The sequence below is a fragment of the Phocoena phocoena genome, chromosome 2 (genome assembly GCF_963924675.1).
Source record: "Phocoena phocoena chromosome 2, mPhoPho1.1, whole genome shotgun sequence".
NCBI lineage: Eukaryota > Metazoa > Chordata > Mammalia > Artiodactyla > Phocoenidae > Phocoena > Phocoena phocoena.
In genome coordinates, this window is record NC_089220.1 from 160,135,425 (window position 1) to 160,151,821 (window position 16,397).

The window sequence follows — 16,397 nt, forward strand, 5'->3', positions numbered from 1 at the left end:
GGTGCCTGTCGAGAAAGCTGCCAAAGAGCCTGGAATTGAAATTATACGCTAGCACAGTCAAGTGTAGATGCCTCAGTACACTCAGTACTCAGTACTCAGTACCTTTAAACATCATATGTTGATCCTCAGATTTTGTAGCTATGATCTCAGATGGGTAATTTGCCTTTTTTTTTTTTTTTTTTTTTTTTTGAGAAATATAAACGGTAGGATTTAGGTGAACTAGAAGAGAACTAGGCGAAGAAAATATGGTTCATCCTGTCAGTTTGGGGAGGTTCCTTTATCTGTGTCTAGAAACATTTCTCATTTCATTGTTTCTTTTCCATCTCCCTGGACTTGTTCTCTTCCTTGTCTTCACTGCTTACCCTTCAAATCTGGATACCATTATTGCACAGTCATACTTGATACTTGAGATACTATGGGTTTTAACAGGTTTTTTGGGGGGTTTTTTGCATAGAGAAATTATTTATTTTCATAATCAAATATTTAGACAAATTTAAAAACATTCAGCAGGCATATTTGTATATTATTTTCATCTGTCTGACTAGGTTCCTGTTTTTTCTTAGATTAATGAATTTTGATATATATACCATTTAAACCTTCCATAATTTAGTCTATGTTGAAAAATCTTACAACTTTTAAAGTATTAAATGGGTAGGTCAGTGTGAAAGTTACAAAATGTCAAGTTGAGGTAGAGAATAATAACAGATCCTTCATGTATGATATACTTGTGAAATTCAAGATATCTCATTTTGTTTACCTCTTTTTTTTTTCTGTTATATATTCAGGTACAGAAGGTTTGGGATTCAGCATCACTTCCCGGGATGTGACAATAGGTGGCTCAGCTCCAATTTATGTGAAAAACATCCTCCCACGAGGGGCTGCCATCCAAGATGGCCGACTGAAGGCGGGAGATAGACTCATAGAGGTGAGTGGCTTCGGATGTTCCATGATTCTTGAAAAGTTCCATTTTGAAGGGTCAGAGTCGTTTGAACATTTTCACAAAATATGAAATTAAATTATATAATTTAGCAGAAGTATGCATCCTAAAACATTGTATTTCCGCTTCACTTTTACATTTCTCCGTGTTATTTGATGCGAAATGTCTTTTCATTTAGTTTACTCATAAATTTTTAGTTACTTGGACATTTGGTTTATGAGATAACATAACATTTGTCATTATGTAAGTACAGTGTCTGTTAGGTTATATTTCTGGATGACTTTAAATTTATGTCTGGCAGCATAGAAATGTTATCTCCTCTGGAATCAGAGCAGAGACAAATGAAGTAAATGAAAACAGTGTGTCTTGATGAGAAGAACAAGGAAGTTTGGAAATGTCAGCGTGGAGAATGAACTGAGACATAAAAATCAAATGTCAGGAAAAAAAAAGAAATAGTCTTTCAAAATTTCCTTTCTGTACCTCATGGGTTTCATTTGGTTCATTGGTCTTTGAAGCTATCTTTGACATACATAAAGATACATAATTTCTTATGTATGAAGTTTGTGTGAATGTTGTGCATGTAGAAATAAAGGGGGGAAAGATGGAGAAAGAGGATACTTTGTTAGTGGTTTTTCTAGTGTTTTCTTTAGAAAACATAGTCTGTATTTTTAGCGGCAGGCACTGTGTTTCATAATTATTAACTAGCATATAAGTACTAGTGTTAAATGTATTGAATGGATAAACAACAAGGTCCTCCTGTACAGCACGGAGAACTATATTCAGTATCCCATGGTAAACCATAATGGAAAAGAATATTTAAACAGAGAATGTATGTGTATGTATGACTGAATCATTTGGCTGTACAGCAGAAATTTACACAACATTGTAAATCAACTATACTTAAATTAAGAAAAAAAACAAGCACTAATGTTAAAGTAAATTTTTATGACATTATCCTTTTTTCTTAACTTGTAGTTTCATATGTAGTTTTGAGCTCTGCAACTCCAGCTCTTATTCTAAAGATTTCTTGAAAAGTAACGGAGCAAAGGAATAGCTTCCAGATTTTTTCCTGTGTCTACATTTTGGGCCTAGATTCCTTCAATCTTCCTCTTTCCTGTTTGTCTTGTTTGCATGACACCATGTTTTAAAGGGAGAGTGATAGAGGCCCAGTAAAAGGGAAGGTTTAAGTACAAATTGTGTTTAGGGTATTGTTTCCAGAAAGGGCCTCTTGTCCTCAGGCTGTAAGTGGGGTACTGTTAGTCCCCATTTGTAATGGTAGCTTGTTTCATTTAGGAAGTGTATCAGCTTATTTTTGCCTCTAAATCATAAAAAAGCCTGTCCCCTCCCTCCCCCTCTCTCCCTGCAGGGCCCCCGCCCTTCTTCCTTGCTAAAGGTGATCGCTTTAATTTTTGTGTCTCCCTTTCATCATGTAATTACTTTACTTGTGACACATCACAGAGGCTTTTGCTTTTCTTTTTGAGGAATGGAAGGGTCTGCGATCTGTATCTCTTCAGGATTAGGCTTTATCTTCTGTAGCTCTCAGGCGTATTTTAAACCTACCTCTCTAGTATCCTTGGTTGTATTTCTACAATATCAGCAGTTCTGTGGGCAAAAAGGTTTTCTGAGTATCTGGATATTTGCAAGCCTATATTTAAATCAAGTATCAAGTGACTAATTTTTAAAAATTATCTGGAAAAGTTCTGCTTTCTTTGAACCTATTATTACTGACCTATTTCCTACAATCCCTTGATAGTAATGCATTGAGCTATATAAGAAGGTTTTCAGTGGGGGAAAGGTTCCAGAACATTAAAACTCCAGGAATTTTGATATTACAATTTAAATGATATATTTAATTGCCTTAGACAAATGCTGTTTCTCTCTAAAGAGAGTAATATAGAATACTTTGAAAAAGAAATTTCCACTCTCGTTCCTGTTAAATATGTAGTGCTCTCTGATCATATCCTACTTTCTACAAAAAATGATGAGATTCCCCAGGAAGTGATATTTTCAAATCTCTCTCTTTTTTTTTTTCCCCCCCCGGTAAATTCTTTTTTCTTAAAACATTGAAAAATCTTGAAGTGAAATACTGCAAGCCCTCCGAAAATATTATTTAGTAGAGATTCTTCTTCAGTGTTTGCTTTTTAGGGATTAAAAAGTTATCATCCTAATTTTCTGTAAAATTTCAGTGAAAGCCAAAATGTTTTTACCAAAATATTTGTAGTGTGTTTTTACTGTCTTCTGCAAGGGTGGCATCTTTTTATTTGGGTGTAAGGAAATCTGTGATGCACAAGGGCATCAAGATATCCCAGTTCAAAGCCAGGAAGTTTTGTGTTAACTTGGCGTTGTAGATACATTTGTATCTCTGGTTACTTGTTAATGCACTAGTGGCTGTGCTTTTGGTTTATGGATAAGACCTGAAGGGTTGACTGCTTCCTGCCTCACCTCTAGGTAACTGGTCTGCATTTCTTTACTAGCCCCAGCAGCCTGGTGCTGCTTATCAGATCAGGGCAGAATGTACCACGCAGTGAACCATGTTCCACGGCAGACACGATCAGTTCTAGAATGTGTGTCTCGTCTCTTGTTATCTGTTTGCCCAGTATCGCAGCTGAAAACTTTTTGTCTGTTTTAGGTAAATGGAGTTGATCTAGCAGGCAAATCCCAGGAGGAAGTTGTTTCGCTGTTGAGAAGCACCAAGATGGAAGGGACCGTGAGCCTTCTGGTCTTTCGCCAAGAAGATGCCTTCCACCCAAGGGAACTGGTGTGTAAATTCAGAGCAGATGATGCACATGAGGCAGGGATCTGGGCTAGCGACCTGCTGGCCAGTGTTTATTAAGAGATTTTCCAAGCAGTTCTATATTTTATATATCTTTCAGCCTTAGCATAATACAAGCATTCCTTCCTCATATTTCTTCTGTTTTGGAAACAGATATCCACAATGTTGAGTGCAAGAGTATTTGAAAATCAGATTGCAGGGATATTTTCTAGGACAGCAAATGTTTATTACTGAACGCTTTTAGATGGACTGATTGAATACAGAGATGTCGATTATTCCATAACTGTCACTTCAGAGGCTGTTGTTGAAAGCTTGCCATCTTCTCCACTACATATGACAAATTTTCATATTTCAAGTTTTCATGGTACGTGTAGCTAAGCCAAATAAAGATGCTTGCTTACTGTTGTATGAAAAAGAGGACCTTAATTAACTCTTATTGAAAGTAAAAAGACCTGAGTTGCAATAAGCCCCAGGGCCATTAATTCCTAACATAGACATTATTTAGAATGATGTAAATGAAATGAAAAGGCATTTGTTTGCAAACTATTTATTTCACTTTTTATACATATGTCAGTGCATCTAAATATTAGGGGTATTTACATAGTATTTGTGTGAATGAAATCTGTATATTAAATTGACACAGTTCTTAATGTTTTTCTGCAAAAAGTGGTAGGTTTCATTTATGTGTAGAAATAATATAATTGGAGGAATCACCTTTATCTTTTGTTTTGATGTGGTAGGAAACTTGTTTTACTTCAAGTACAAGTGGTATTTTAAATATTTCAAAACAGATTCTAGTTGGGTCATTTTAGGACATTTGACCTGTCTTTCAGATAGCTTTTAGCTTTATCTAAACAATAATGAATCCGTATATACTAGAGTGGTTTTAGGGACGCAGTAGGTTTTAGGGACGCAGTTCCCAAATTTGTCCGATTGCTCCAATTCTCTTAGGCTAATCCTTCCAGTATGGATGTGTCATGGTTAATAAAAATTTCCTTTTATTATAAAACAGATTTTAGTCTTGGGAATATCCCATCTCTTGGTTACACACACACTGACAATTTACTATGATTTCATGGAAATTTCAGATTGTGATAGGGCTGAAAACTGAACACTTGTGTTTTAAGTAGATTTTGAGAAATGATGAAAACGTCTTTATTTCTATTTAGAAATGTTTAATGCATTATTTCTCAATTTAAATTTGGTTTTCCATTTTCCCCCCACTGTTATCCAATTCTGTGCTTTAAATGCCACCTGATCCTAAATCTGGAGTTGTCTCTATTAAATTGTAAATGAGCAGTTAAAAAAAAATTTTTAAAAAAGCACGAAGCTTTAGATGCGATAAAGCTTTAGTCCTTCCTCAGTGTATCTGAGCCTGGGTGATAGTTGGCATTATTAGGTTGCCAAAGCTTAAACACTGCTCTTACAGCCGTTCCCGAGTTAGTGCCAGCACAGACCAGCTTAAGGTTATTCAAGTTCTTCTGGTCCAATTTTGATCTTCCAGGCTTCTGTTTTCCCCTTCTGCTGCCTCCTTTTTTTTTTTTTTTTTTTCTTGGTTATTTAATTTATTGCTTGTGAGCTTTTCATTAAGGAGTGAGCCAGTAGGCCGTCAGTTTATTCACGTTGCAGCTGCTATTCAAGGTTTAAAAGAAAGAAAATTCTGAAAACTTAAAGGAGTGCATTGAAAATGATCTTTCAATCCAATTAACAGAGCTCTTTTCCTCTGTTTGGGGTGTCTGTGTTTAAATTCTGTGTCTAAAACAAAATACTTTTATCAATAGGTACCCTTTTTTTTTTTATAAGTCAACCTTGTAATTATCTATTAATTAAAACAACTCTATAATACATGAAAAAAAAATCACATTTATAACCTGTGTAATATTGTAAAGTATAATGCTCGTGGTTCAGACTGTTAATATCTGGTCTAGCTATCAAATTACAATATACCTTATAATTTAGACTTAGTTGGGAAAATTAGAAAACAAAATTAGAAACAGTGCCAGGAATAGAAAAGCAGTTTCGTGAGATTTGTTTGCCTCCAAATAATAAATTCATGATACACTGTGAATGAGCAAGTAAAAATTTACATCTAGAACAATTTTTAATTTTAAACAACCCCGCCCACACACACACACACACACACACACATAAGATAATATAACCACATCAGTGAAAGTTCACAAGACAGAGTAATATATCAGCCATTACTATAATCACCCTCTATATATTTTGTAGATTTTAAGAACAAACAATTTTTCCTTGAGAGTAAAGCTTTGTGTCCCTGTGTGTTGAAGATGGCTTTGGTCAGTCTGTATTTATGTTTTTCTTCAATTCTTCTAGAATGCAGAGCCAAGCCAGATGCAGATTCCAAAAGAAACGGTAAGAGCTTTGTCTTTTGCAGGATGCAGAGATGTCGGAAACATAAATTGAACTAACTTCTTACTAATTAATTATGAAGTTATGTGTCCTCTCTTTTCTTGGCTCATAATAGATCCTAATATACAAAGATTTAATAAATCCCAAAGTGGTCTTACCTTAAGTGACTTATTGCTACTACCCCAAATGAAGAATATTTTGTGATTATTTTTAATCAGGCAGGGATAAAAAGGAGACATTAAAGACCTGCATATTAAGAGGGAGTCAAATGGTTGAGCTTAGTAGTTTAACTTCTATCTATCTGTCTATCTATATATAGACTTCATGAGTTGTGAAGTGCTATAAGTGGCTACAAAAATGAAAAATGAAAAAAGAAAACAATTCAGGCATAGAAAAAATAGGGAGGGCTAAAAGTACAATAAAAATGTATCATAAACATGAAAAATAAAGTATCAGCAATTAGACTAAACATATTGTCATAATAACTTATATTTAATGAGTTATTTATTATCAGTTATTATAGTGTATTTTAAGGGGCTAATTCTCCCAACCAAAGTAAGTTTTCACAGCTCAGATTAAAAAGCAAAAAATAGATGTTTAAAAGACAAATCCTAATACAGGCTGAAAATAAAGGAACAAGTTGAGTACTAACAGGTGGTACTAACATAATGAAAGTAAGGATTGCCATATCAGTCTCTGAACTTATCTTCTTTTTTGTGTGGGTGCCTTGCATGGGGAAAAAAGAGAGGGTGTTTTATATTGACACATGATATCATCCAGTAGAAATTCCAACAGTCAGGATCTTTTATATATTAAACAGCACAGCACAAACACATGTCATTCCCAAACCTTTGTGAGTAAAATGAAAATTTAGCAAAACCATACCCATGGTGGGTGATGCTAATACATATTTTTCCAAAATTTGGCATGTTAGATAGACAGATAAAGAAAGAATATGAAGAAATTGAATAAAATAATTAACACTAATAATAGCATTACATAATTTAATTTTTCTTGACACATTCATAACCAGACAACTTTGAACCTAATAAACAAACAAAATGTTATTTTCAAATATTCCATCATTACAAAAATGGATGAATAATCAGACCTCAGAGGAAAATCAGTAAACAACCTTGAGAACATTACACATTCATAAGTACAGGTTGTAGGAAATTCACAGCCTTCATTTTTTACCCATTAAATCAATAGGTCTGTGATAGTTAATCAGAATCACAAGAGTATTTATATGTGTGTGTGTGTGTGTGTGTGTGTGTGTGTGTGTGTGTGTGGTGTGATGGCGATAGGTATGTTGAGAGGTGAGGGGAAATTGGACAAGTTGATTCTGAAGAGGCAAGTGGGGCACAAGAATGATTTATTTTAAAAGACAATAATGATAGCAAAATGTACTTTAAAGCTAGAATACTTAAATAGCATGATATTGTTATAGGAACAGACAAGTAGATCATTGAAACACACTGATGATGTAAGCAGTCCCAGTGTTTACGTGTGTGTGCATGTTTGTTAAAGGAGACATTTCAAAATAGTGGTAAAGAGTGGTTTGTTTAGTGTTTAGAACAATTGGCCATTCACTTTAAAAAGTTAGATTCCTTTTTCTCAATATACACCAAAATAAATCCCAGTTAATTATGAAATTAAACCTAAAAACATACCAAAAAGTATTGAGAAAATATGTGAAAAGTTTCTCTGTTAACTTTGGAAAGTAAATGCTCGTCCCAGCATGACAAAGCCAAATGTCCTAAGAGAGTAGATTGATAGATTTGCTTATATATATTAAAAACCTTTCAGAGCGATAACCACACCGTGAAAGAGTTGCAAGATAAATGCTAAAGGCATTTTGCAACGTGATCCTTGGGTGAAGAACCACTCTTCGGTGTTTGGAATCTTAATATCATAGAACTTTTTTGGAAAAGCGAATGACTTCACGCATAAACTATATCTGTTTATGCCTAAGATGATCTGAGATGGAAAATGATGATATAAGCAGTAAAGATAGGTGTGTTCTTTCAAAACATTTAGTCGTTCCTTGTGAGGAGATTGAGGATTAGCTCTGAAGTTTGCAGTCGCTAACGGGAAGAAGCAGCTTTGACTTTAAATGTGGTATTCCGTTGAGAATGTCTAGGTTTGTTCTACTTCACTCCTCACCCACAAGCTTTCTGTGTTCTTGATAGCATACCAGAGCAAATGACAATTCAGTCACCTTAACAAAAGAGATGATACATGTGTATGTGTGTCTGACTTTCAATTACAAACGGGAATTTTTTTCTGGTAAGAGTTTTCCAAGCTAAGTTAAAGAAAGTACAGTTTTTTTGTTTGTTTGTTTTTGTCTAAATGTTTTCTTTTGGGTTTCTTGTTCTTTCTTTTCTCTCTCACATCTGGGCCTCTCTTTCTGCTCCTGCTAGGTGATACCATTTTGGGCTGTTAAAGGCTTCATGTTAACTTATAATTAAAAACTTGAATTCCAGGATCTCTGCTCTGTCTTTTGATGGCAAATCATTAAATTTATTCAAGTCGCAAAATTCTCTGATACTACTTAAACTTTCTGTGATTGTAAGCACTTTGAGAATGGAATGTCCTCAAGCTCAATTTGTTTGTTAGTTGATTATCACAATGACTCCCAGAACTGATTAAGTCCGAGAAATTTTTAAAAAGGTCATTTAGGTAGATGAGTAGAGCTGTACCGATAGTTGGTAGACCTTTTAAATATCTGAGATGCAGGTTTCTTGTACATCTTCTAAATATTAATTAGTGAGAGTGGGCAACTAGAAACCCTACTGAGTTTTAGGTTATCTGTCCATTCAAAATTGGACAAAAAGCTGAATTATTTAGCAGAGGCTCAAGCTCACTTATTCCATGTCCTGAACAAACTCCTTTGCCTTTGAAAAGTTCATTCACTTGATAGTTTAGTCCTGTGGATGTCCAGGTTGGACAAGACAATACATGGGTGTATTAGGGTTCTCCAGAGAAACAGGACCAATGGGATGTGTAGATATATAGACAGAGATTTATTTTAAGGAATTGGTTTGTGTGATTATAAAGGCTGGAAAGTCCAAATCTGCAGTGTGGGCCAGCAGGCAAAGACCTAGCAGAGTCCATGGTGCCGATGAAGTCCAAACGCAGTCTGCCGGAGGATTCCCCCTTGCTCAGGAAGACCTGTCTTTCTGTTCTGTTTTCTGATGGGATGAGGCCCAGTCACATTGTGGAGGGCAGTCTGTTTTATTCAGAATTCACAAATGTAAATGGTAATCTCATCCAAAAACACTTTCCAAGTGGACACAAAAGTAACCATCACAATGAAGTAGTGAATTTACCTACAGGCTATCAGGCCTTGACTCACCAAAGTGCCAGTTTCTTCTTTGGGCTTCAAAGAACTATGCAGACCTGCTTAGGAAGGCCCCCAAGAACTCTTTGGTAAGATCCATATAAGAATATAATTGTACATAAAACATATTCAGAGCTACTGGATAGAAGTAGGGCTTTAGAAAATAATAGTGTTCAGAGATGATACTAGACCATACGGATAAGACATAAAACATGCTTAAATGTCAAGAATTCAGCATTCATTCTAAGAGTTAGTGAGATCTCCCTGTAGAAACTGCAAGGATACATTGAGGAGATTTGGGGACCCTCCCTGAAGATCAGGAAGCATCTTGATAAGCTAACTTCAGACAAGTTATAATCTTGATTTGGAAATTTAATGAGCTAGTCAATAAGCATGGTCATAGACTTAATAAACTAATGGTTGTGGTATATCAAGTAAAGCCTACCATGTTGGCCCCACTGTAAATTAAGAAAACAGTTGAAGGAATTAAGAAAACAGTCCCATTTACGGTAGGACCAAGAAGAATAAAATACTTAGGAATAAATTTAACCAGGGAGATAAAAGACTTGCACACTGAATGCTGTAAGACACTGATGAAAGAAATTGAAAAAGACAAAAATAAATGGAAATATATTCCATACTCACAGATTGGAAGACTTAATATTGTTAAAATGTCCATATTACCCAAAGCCATCTACAGATTCAGTGCAATCCCTGTCAAAATGCTGATGGCATTTTTCACAGAAATAGGGAAAAAAAATCCCTAAAATTCACTGAAACCATATTGAATCTATTGGATCTCTAATAGCCAAAACAATCTTAAGAAAGAAGAAAACTTGGAGGCGTCACAATTCCTGATTTGTCTATATTACAAAGCTATAGTAATCAAAAGAGTTTGATACTGGCATAAAAACAGACATATAGAGCAGAATAGAGAGCCAGCCCAGAAATAAACCCACACATATATGGTTAATTGATTTATGACAGAGAAGCCAAGAATATGCAATAGGGAAAGGGTAGTCTCTTCAATAAATGGTGATGGGAACACTGGACTGTCACATGAAAAAGAATGAAGCTGGTCTTCTATTGTACACCGTGTACAAAAACCAACTCAAAATGGATTAAAGATTTGAATGTAAGACCACAAACCATAAAACTCCTAGAAGAAAACATATGGGGTAAGCACATTGACATTGGTCTTGGTGATGAATTTTTGGACTTGACACCAAAAGTAAAAATAAACAAATTAGACTACATCAAATATAAAGACTTCTGCACAGCAAAGGAAACCAATGAAATTAAAAGACAACCTCTGGAATAGTAGAACATATTTACAAATCATATATCTGATAATGGATTAATATCCAAAACATATAAAGAACTCACAACTCAATAGCAAAAAGATAAACAATCTGATTAGAAAATGGGCAGAAGAACTGAATAGACATTTTTCCAAAGAGGACATACTGATGGACAACAGGTACATTAAAAGGTGCTCAACATCACTAATCCGCAGAGAAATGTAAATCAAAACCACAATGAGATATCACCTCACATCTATTAGAATGGTCATCAGAAGGACAGGAGATAACAAGTTGTGAGGATGTGGAGAAAAGGGAACCCTTGTGTGCTATTCGTGGGAATGTAAGTTGGTGCAGCCACTGTGGAAAACAGTGTGGAGTTATCTCAAAAAATTAAAGATAAAACTACCATATGATCTAGCAATGCCACTTCTGGGTATTTATTCAGAGGAAAAGAAATCTGGATCTTGAAGAGATATCTGCACTCCTGTGTTCATTGCAGCAGCACTTTTTACAATAGCCAAGATGTGGAAACAGCCTAAATGTCCACCAGTGGATGAATGGATAACGATGTATGTGTGTGTGTGTGTGTGTATATGTATATATATACATATGTATATGTATACACGCACATACATGTTATATACATATACATATATATATTGTATATCACTTATACGTGGAATCTAAAAAAGCCAAACTCATAGAAACAGAGACAAGAATGGTGGTAGTGAGGACCAGGAGAGTGAGGGAAAAAAGGAGATGTTGAGATTTCCCTGGTGGCGCAGTGGTTAAGAATCCGCCTGCCAATGCAGGGGACATGGGTTCAAGCCCTGGTCCGGGAAGATCCCACATGCCGCGGAGCAACTAAGCCTGTGCGCCACAACTACTGAGCCTGTGCTCTGGAGCCCACGAGCCGCAACTATTGAGCCCACGCGCCTAGAGCCTGTGCTCCGCAACAAGAGAAGCCACTGCAATGAGAAGCCTGTGCACCACAACGAAGGGTAGCCACTGCTCACCACAACTAGAGAAAGCCTGCGCGCAGCAATGAAGACCCAACGCAGCCAAAAATAAAATAAATAAATGTATTAGATGTTGGTCAAAGAGTATAAACTTCCACTTATAAGATGAGTAAGTTCTGGGGATCTAATGTAGAGCATGGTGATTATAGTTAATAATACTGTGTCATATACTCAAAAGTTGTTAGGAGAGTAGATCTTAAATGTTCTTGCCACAGGAAAGAAATGGTACTTTTGTGGTGTGATGGAGGTGTATTAGCTAAGCTGTGATGGTAATCATTTTGCAATATATAAATGTACCAAATCAACACTCTGTGCTCCCTAAATTTACAGTGTTATATGTCAAATATACCTCAACAAAGCTGGGAAAAATAGTCAAATCAGACAAAGCAAATAGGGAGCCCCAAGCGGGGGACTGAATTACGGGTTGTTACACCTTCATCCAAAACTTTGTATAAGTTATTTGGGATAAACTGATCATCAGACATTTCTTTAGGCCTATAATGTAAATTAATTTCAATATCCTAGGTAACACAGATGAAAGAGTACAAAATTCTCTAATTGGAGTTTTTGTTGAAGATTTATACTGTCACACACTAATCATAAGCTGACCTTAATAGTTTGGTTTTGAGCATCTAATGTTGCTGTTATCACAAAGAATTTTATAAAATGTGTTCTGTTTCTAGTGCTTTAAATATTCAAACCTATTTTAAAGTCATGATTCAATGAAATACTTTTCAATCCAAATGACTCAAACTTAGTTTAAAACAATCTTATTCCAAGATTGGGATAGAATAATATTTTCATGATCTTACAAGAATAGTAATGATTTTGTATAGTGAATCTCTTACCAGTTTTTAGGGGATTCATTTGGAATTCCCTACTTCTACTATAATAAGTTAAGGATTTCCTAATGTTTGGTGTATTTTCCTTTGGGGAACATATCTTAGTTATTTTTTATTGTTGTTGTATAGTGGTAAAAATTAATATCTTTAAAATTTATTCTATGATCTTTTTTGTTATTGAACTCAAGTTATTTTAAAGATTATATTGGTAGTAATGTCTGTTTTTAAAATAAGAACTGTTTTATTAGATATAGCAAAACTATTCTGGATTAATTACTACGTGCAGTTTTTATTCTAAAACATCATGCTGTCAGAAAAGTTTTGAGAATAGCCTAAGGAACTCCAGTATACCCTTCTCCCACATTCCCCAATTGTTAATATTTTGCCACATTTGATATGTAGTTTTCTTCCTCATTCCCCTTTCCCCTCCCTGTAATTTTTCCTCCTTTCCTTCCTACTATATGTTTTTCCAGAATTGAGATAAATTGTAGACGTAGCTCCCCTTTATCTGTAAATCTTTAGTGTGTGTACTAGATCTTATGGTAGTTTTATCTTTAATAAGAACAGACATTTTCTTATGTAATCATGTTTAGTTACCAAAGCCATGAAATTAACATTGACTTAACAGTGTTGTACTACCCGTTGTCTCAGTTAGTGTCCTTCATGGTGTGCAGATGTGAATGAATGAACGAATACATAAGAAACAAATTCTTTGGATCACACCTGGCGTCTAGTTGTCATGCCTCTTTAGTCGTTTTTAATCTGGAACATTTCTTCAGTTTACCTTTGTTTCTCTTTTCTTTCTTTCTTTCTTTTTTTTTTTTTTTCTTTTGCGGTACGCGGGCCCCTCACTGTTGTAGCCTCTCCCGTTGCGGAGCACAGGCTCCGGACGCGCAGGCTCAGTGGCCATGGCTCACGGGCCCACCCGCTCCACGGCATGTGGGATCTTCCCGGGGCACGAACCCGTGTCCCCTGCATCGGCAGGCGGACTCTCAACCACTGCGCCACCAGGGAAGCCCTTCTTTTCATTTTTGAAGAGCAAATTACTTTGAGAATGTCCCTCAATTTGGGTTTGTGTGACATTTCTTTGATTGAGTAAGGATTTTTCTGGCTTCACATTACAGATTAACAACTGTACAAAACCTGTTTTTTTCCTCAGAATTTGTAGCATCAAGCAAAACATTTTAAAATTCTTTAAATGTTATTTATTTTACATCTACTGTTTAAATCAGAAAAGAGCACAATAAAGCCAGATGTGACATTTTAACTTTGCTAATAAGAATAATTAAAATATCAACACAAATATCATGCATAAACATTCATCTCACATATGGGATAAATTAAAATATGTAGCTTAAAGCAACTGGAGGGTTAATCCTTTATGCAAAGAAATAAACACGATAACTTCTCTATTTAAAAAAATCCTCCTCTTGATTAAAACCGTAACTGGTTGTTATCAATTGTCTGCTCTACCTGCATATTATTTAATCTCGAGATATAGAATAAGTGTATTTTCTCTTTAACTTGTATGAAAACAGGTGTTAAGTGTGAGAATATGACGGCATAATTGCTTTTTAAGATCCATCATAAGGTTTTCCTTCCTAGCCCGTCATCCCCATCCCAGCGCTCATCTCTGCCCAATGATTATGTTTCGGCCATGTAATATAATCAACTTTTACTTCCTTGTTACCCATTTTGCAGATTAACTGCAGACTTAGAGTGGCCTGTGGGCCAGCTGTCTCCCCTTAGCAGTGGGGGCTTGTTTGGAGAGGCAGGAAAACTGCCTCTGTTTGTGCTGATCATTTGTGGCTGTTTTTCTGTCTCGCTGCAGATATGTGTGTATCTTTTCTGCTGTTCTGAGGATGGCGGGAAAGTAAACAGCTTTCATACTGCCCATGCAGTAGGTTCCCTGCTTCTAATATGCTTAGCAAAAATACCCTGTTTTTCTGGATGTTAGAAGGCAAAAATGCCAATGGAGTAATGGCCAAGGGAAAACATGACAGGTTGCACTGATAGAAAATCACTTGGGGTACATACATGTCTGTACATGAGGGACATAATGTGCACTTGAGTGACATTCATGTCCAAATGGCTTGAGGAGCAAGTTAAAGGGAAACAAAATATTCATCATGTTTCCTTAGAAAGAACTTGACTCAAGAAACGGTTGAGATAGTCCAGAATCTGGATGGAGTAACAATCAAAGGTGATAGAAAATTAGCTTCTCCTTTATATCAGAATGAAGAGATCCCCATACTAGTAAGATTTTGGGAAAATTCTCTATAAAGTAGCCTTAAAAATGGTTTTTAAAGAGCAGATTTTTTAAAACATTTTGCTGCCAGAGCATTAAGTTCTCAAAGTTGGAATTAATTTCAGTCTTATGTCAAGAGCCAAATAGACTGATAATGCAATATCAAAGGAAAAGTACAATCTCTCACTTAAATGTTTTTAATGATAATAATGACTTAAGACTTGATAAGAAAGCTGAAAAAGAATAGTACTCCCGTCTGCAGTTTTCATAAGAAATGAAACTTTCCCATGGAGGATGCAGTCTCCTTTAAGACAGGTTCAGAGCAGGGCACGTCAGGAAGTGACTCGAACTTGATTAAAATTTCTCTTCATACATTCAGTCAGCTCCTTATCTTGGTTTTTCAAGTAGAAGAAAAATGAGAATTTTAAGCCTTTGTAAAATGTATGGAAATGTCAAAATCAGTAAACGTTAAAAAGCCAAACGATATAAATCAGTAAGTGACAATTGAGAACCTTCCAGATTTGAGGCAAATACGTACTGAATGATCAGATCTAAATGTGCCCAGTTAAGGACTATCTTTGGTTTCCGTGTCTTTTCAAGTGCAACTTTCCCAGGAATATAAATACTGATTCTGATTCACAGAGTGAATTTTATCTTTCAGTTACTTCTGAATTTAAAGTAGGAGGGGCTGTAGTGTGTTTTGATACTATTTTGTATTTCAAACATCAGAAACAGATTTTATATTGAAGTAGCTGTATTCGTTCACACAAGGTCTTTATTTACTACTCTTGAATTGTTTTGAACCATATGGATGAAAATAAAATTTTAAGAGCAAAACAAGTATATAAAGATAGTATAGTAAATATGATGTCAATAGTAAGTATGTCATAGTAAATGTGATGCATATTAAATGTGATGTTAATGTTTTGATGTATCTAATGTTTATTTCTCCCAAATCCATTGATTTTATTTGAGCTGTACTTATTCTCTAGGAATATTTTAAGTGTAAAAAGGCTTTTATAATGGGCAGGTATAGGCTTTATTTTGATTTTGATACTGAAATGTATTTACTTTGTATAGTTAACATACTATCCCTCTGTATCTTTTCAAGTTGTTCTTTCTGTAATATTCTTTATTATATATATAGTTTTCCTGTTTTTAACATATTAATGATTTTTTTTTAAAAACACACCTTGTCCTGATAACTCTGAGGCTATCTTTTGAGATGGCACAAAGAATGTTAACAATGAATATTAGTAAATTAGGAACTTCAAAAAATCATGTTATTATGGATTTGGAGATTTAAAAATAACATATCTTTTGTATTATGATAATCTTTTTAAAAAATCTCTTACTGATACACTCTGTACTTCCAAAAATTATTTCATCTAATTGAGATATCTGAGATTGCATGTTAAATCTCCAAATTATTATTAAAAATTAATATTTAAAATTATTTTATCATTATTATGTTAATTTTGGTAATTATTAGAAATTTTTTAAAAATGTGTTGAGAGACAAAGAAAAAAACTGAAGTCTACCTACATTTCCATTG

At 35.0% G+C, this 16,397-nt stretch overlaps 1 protein-coding gene across 8 annotated transcripts in view; it reads left to right on the forward strand.

Annotated features, from left to right (window-relative positions):
* The window catches only part of PARD3 (par-3 family cell polarity regulator), a 630,692-nt gene that overhangs the window by 359,142 nt on the left and 255,153 nt on the right, over positions 1-16,397 (forward strand). For 5 of the 8 annotated variants that reach the window (XM_065872410.1, XM_065872412.1, XM_065872413.1 and 2 more), the window contains 2 exons: positions 786-925; positions 3,567-3,695. In XM_065872410.1, coding sequence (XP_065728482.1) covers positions 786-925; positions 3,567-3,695 — 269 coding nt within the window. Of the gene's footprint in view, positions 1-785; positions 926-3,566; positions 3,696-6,050; positions 6,090-16,397 lie in introns of all 8 variants that reach the window. The other 3 variants (XM_065872407.1, XM_065872411.1, XM_065872408.1) reach the window with 1 other exon arrangement.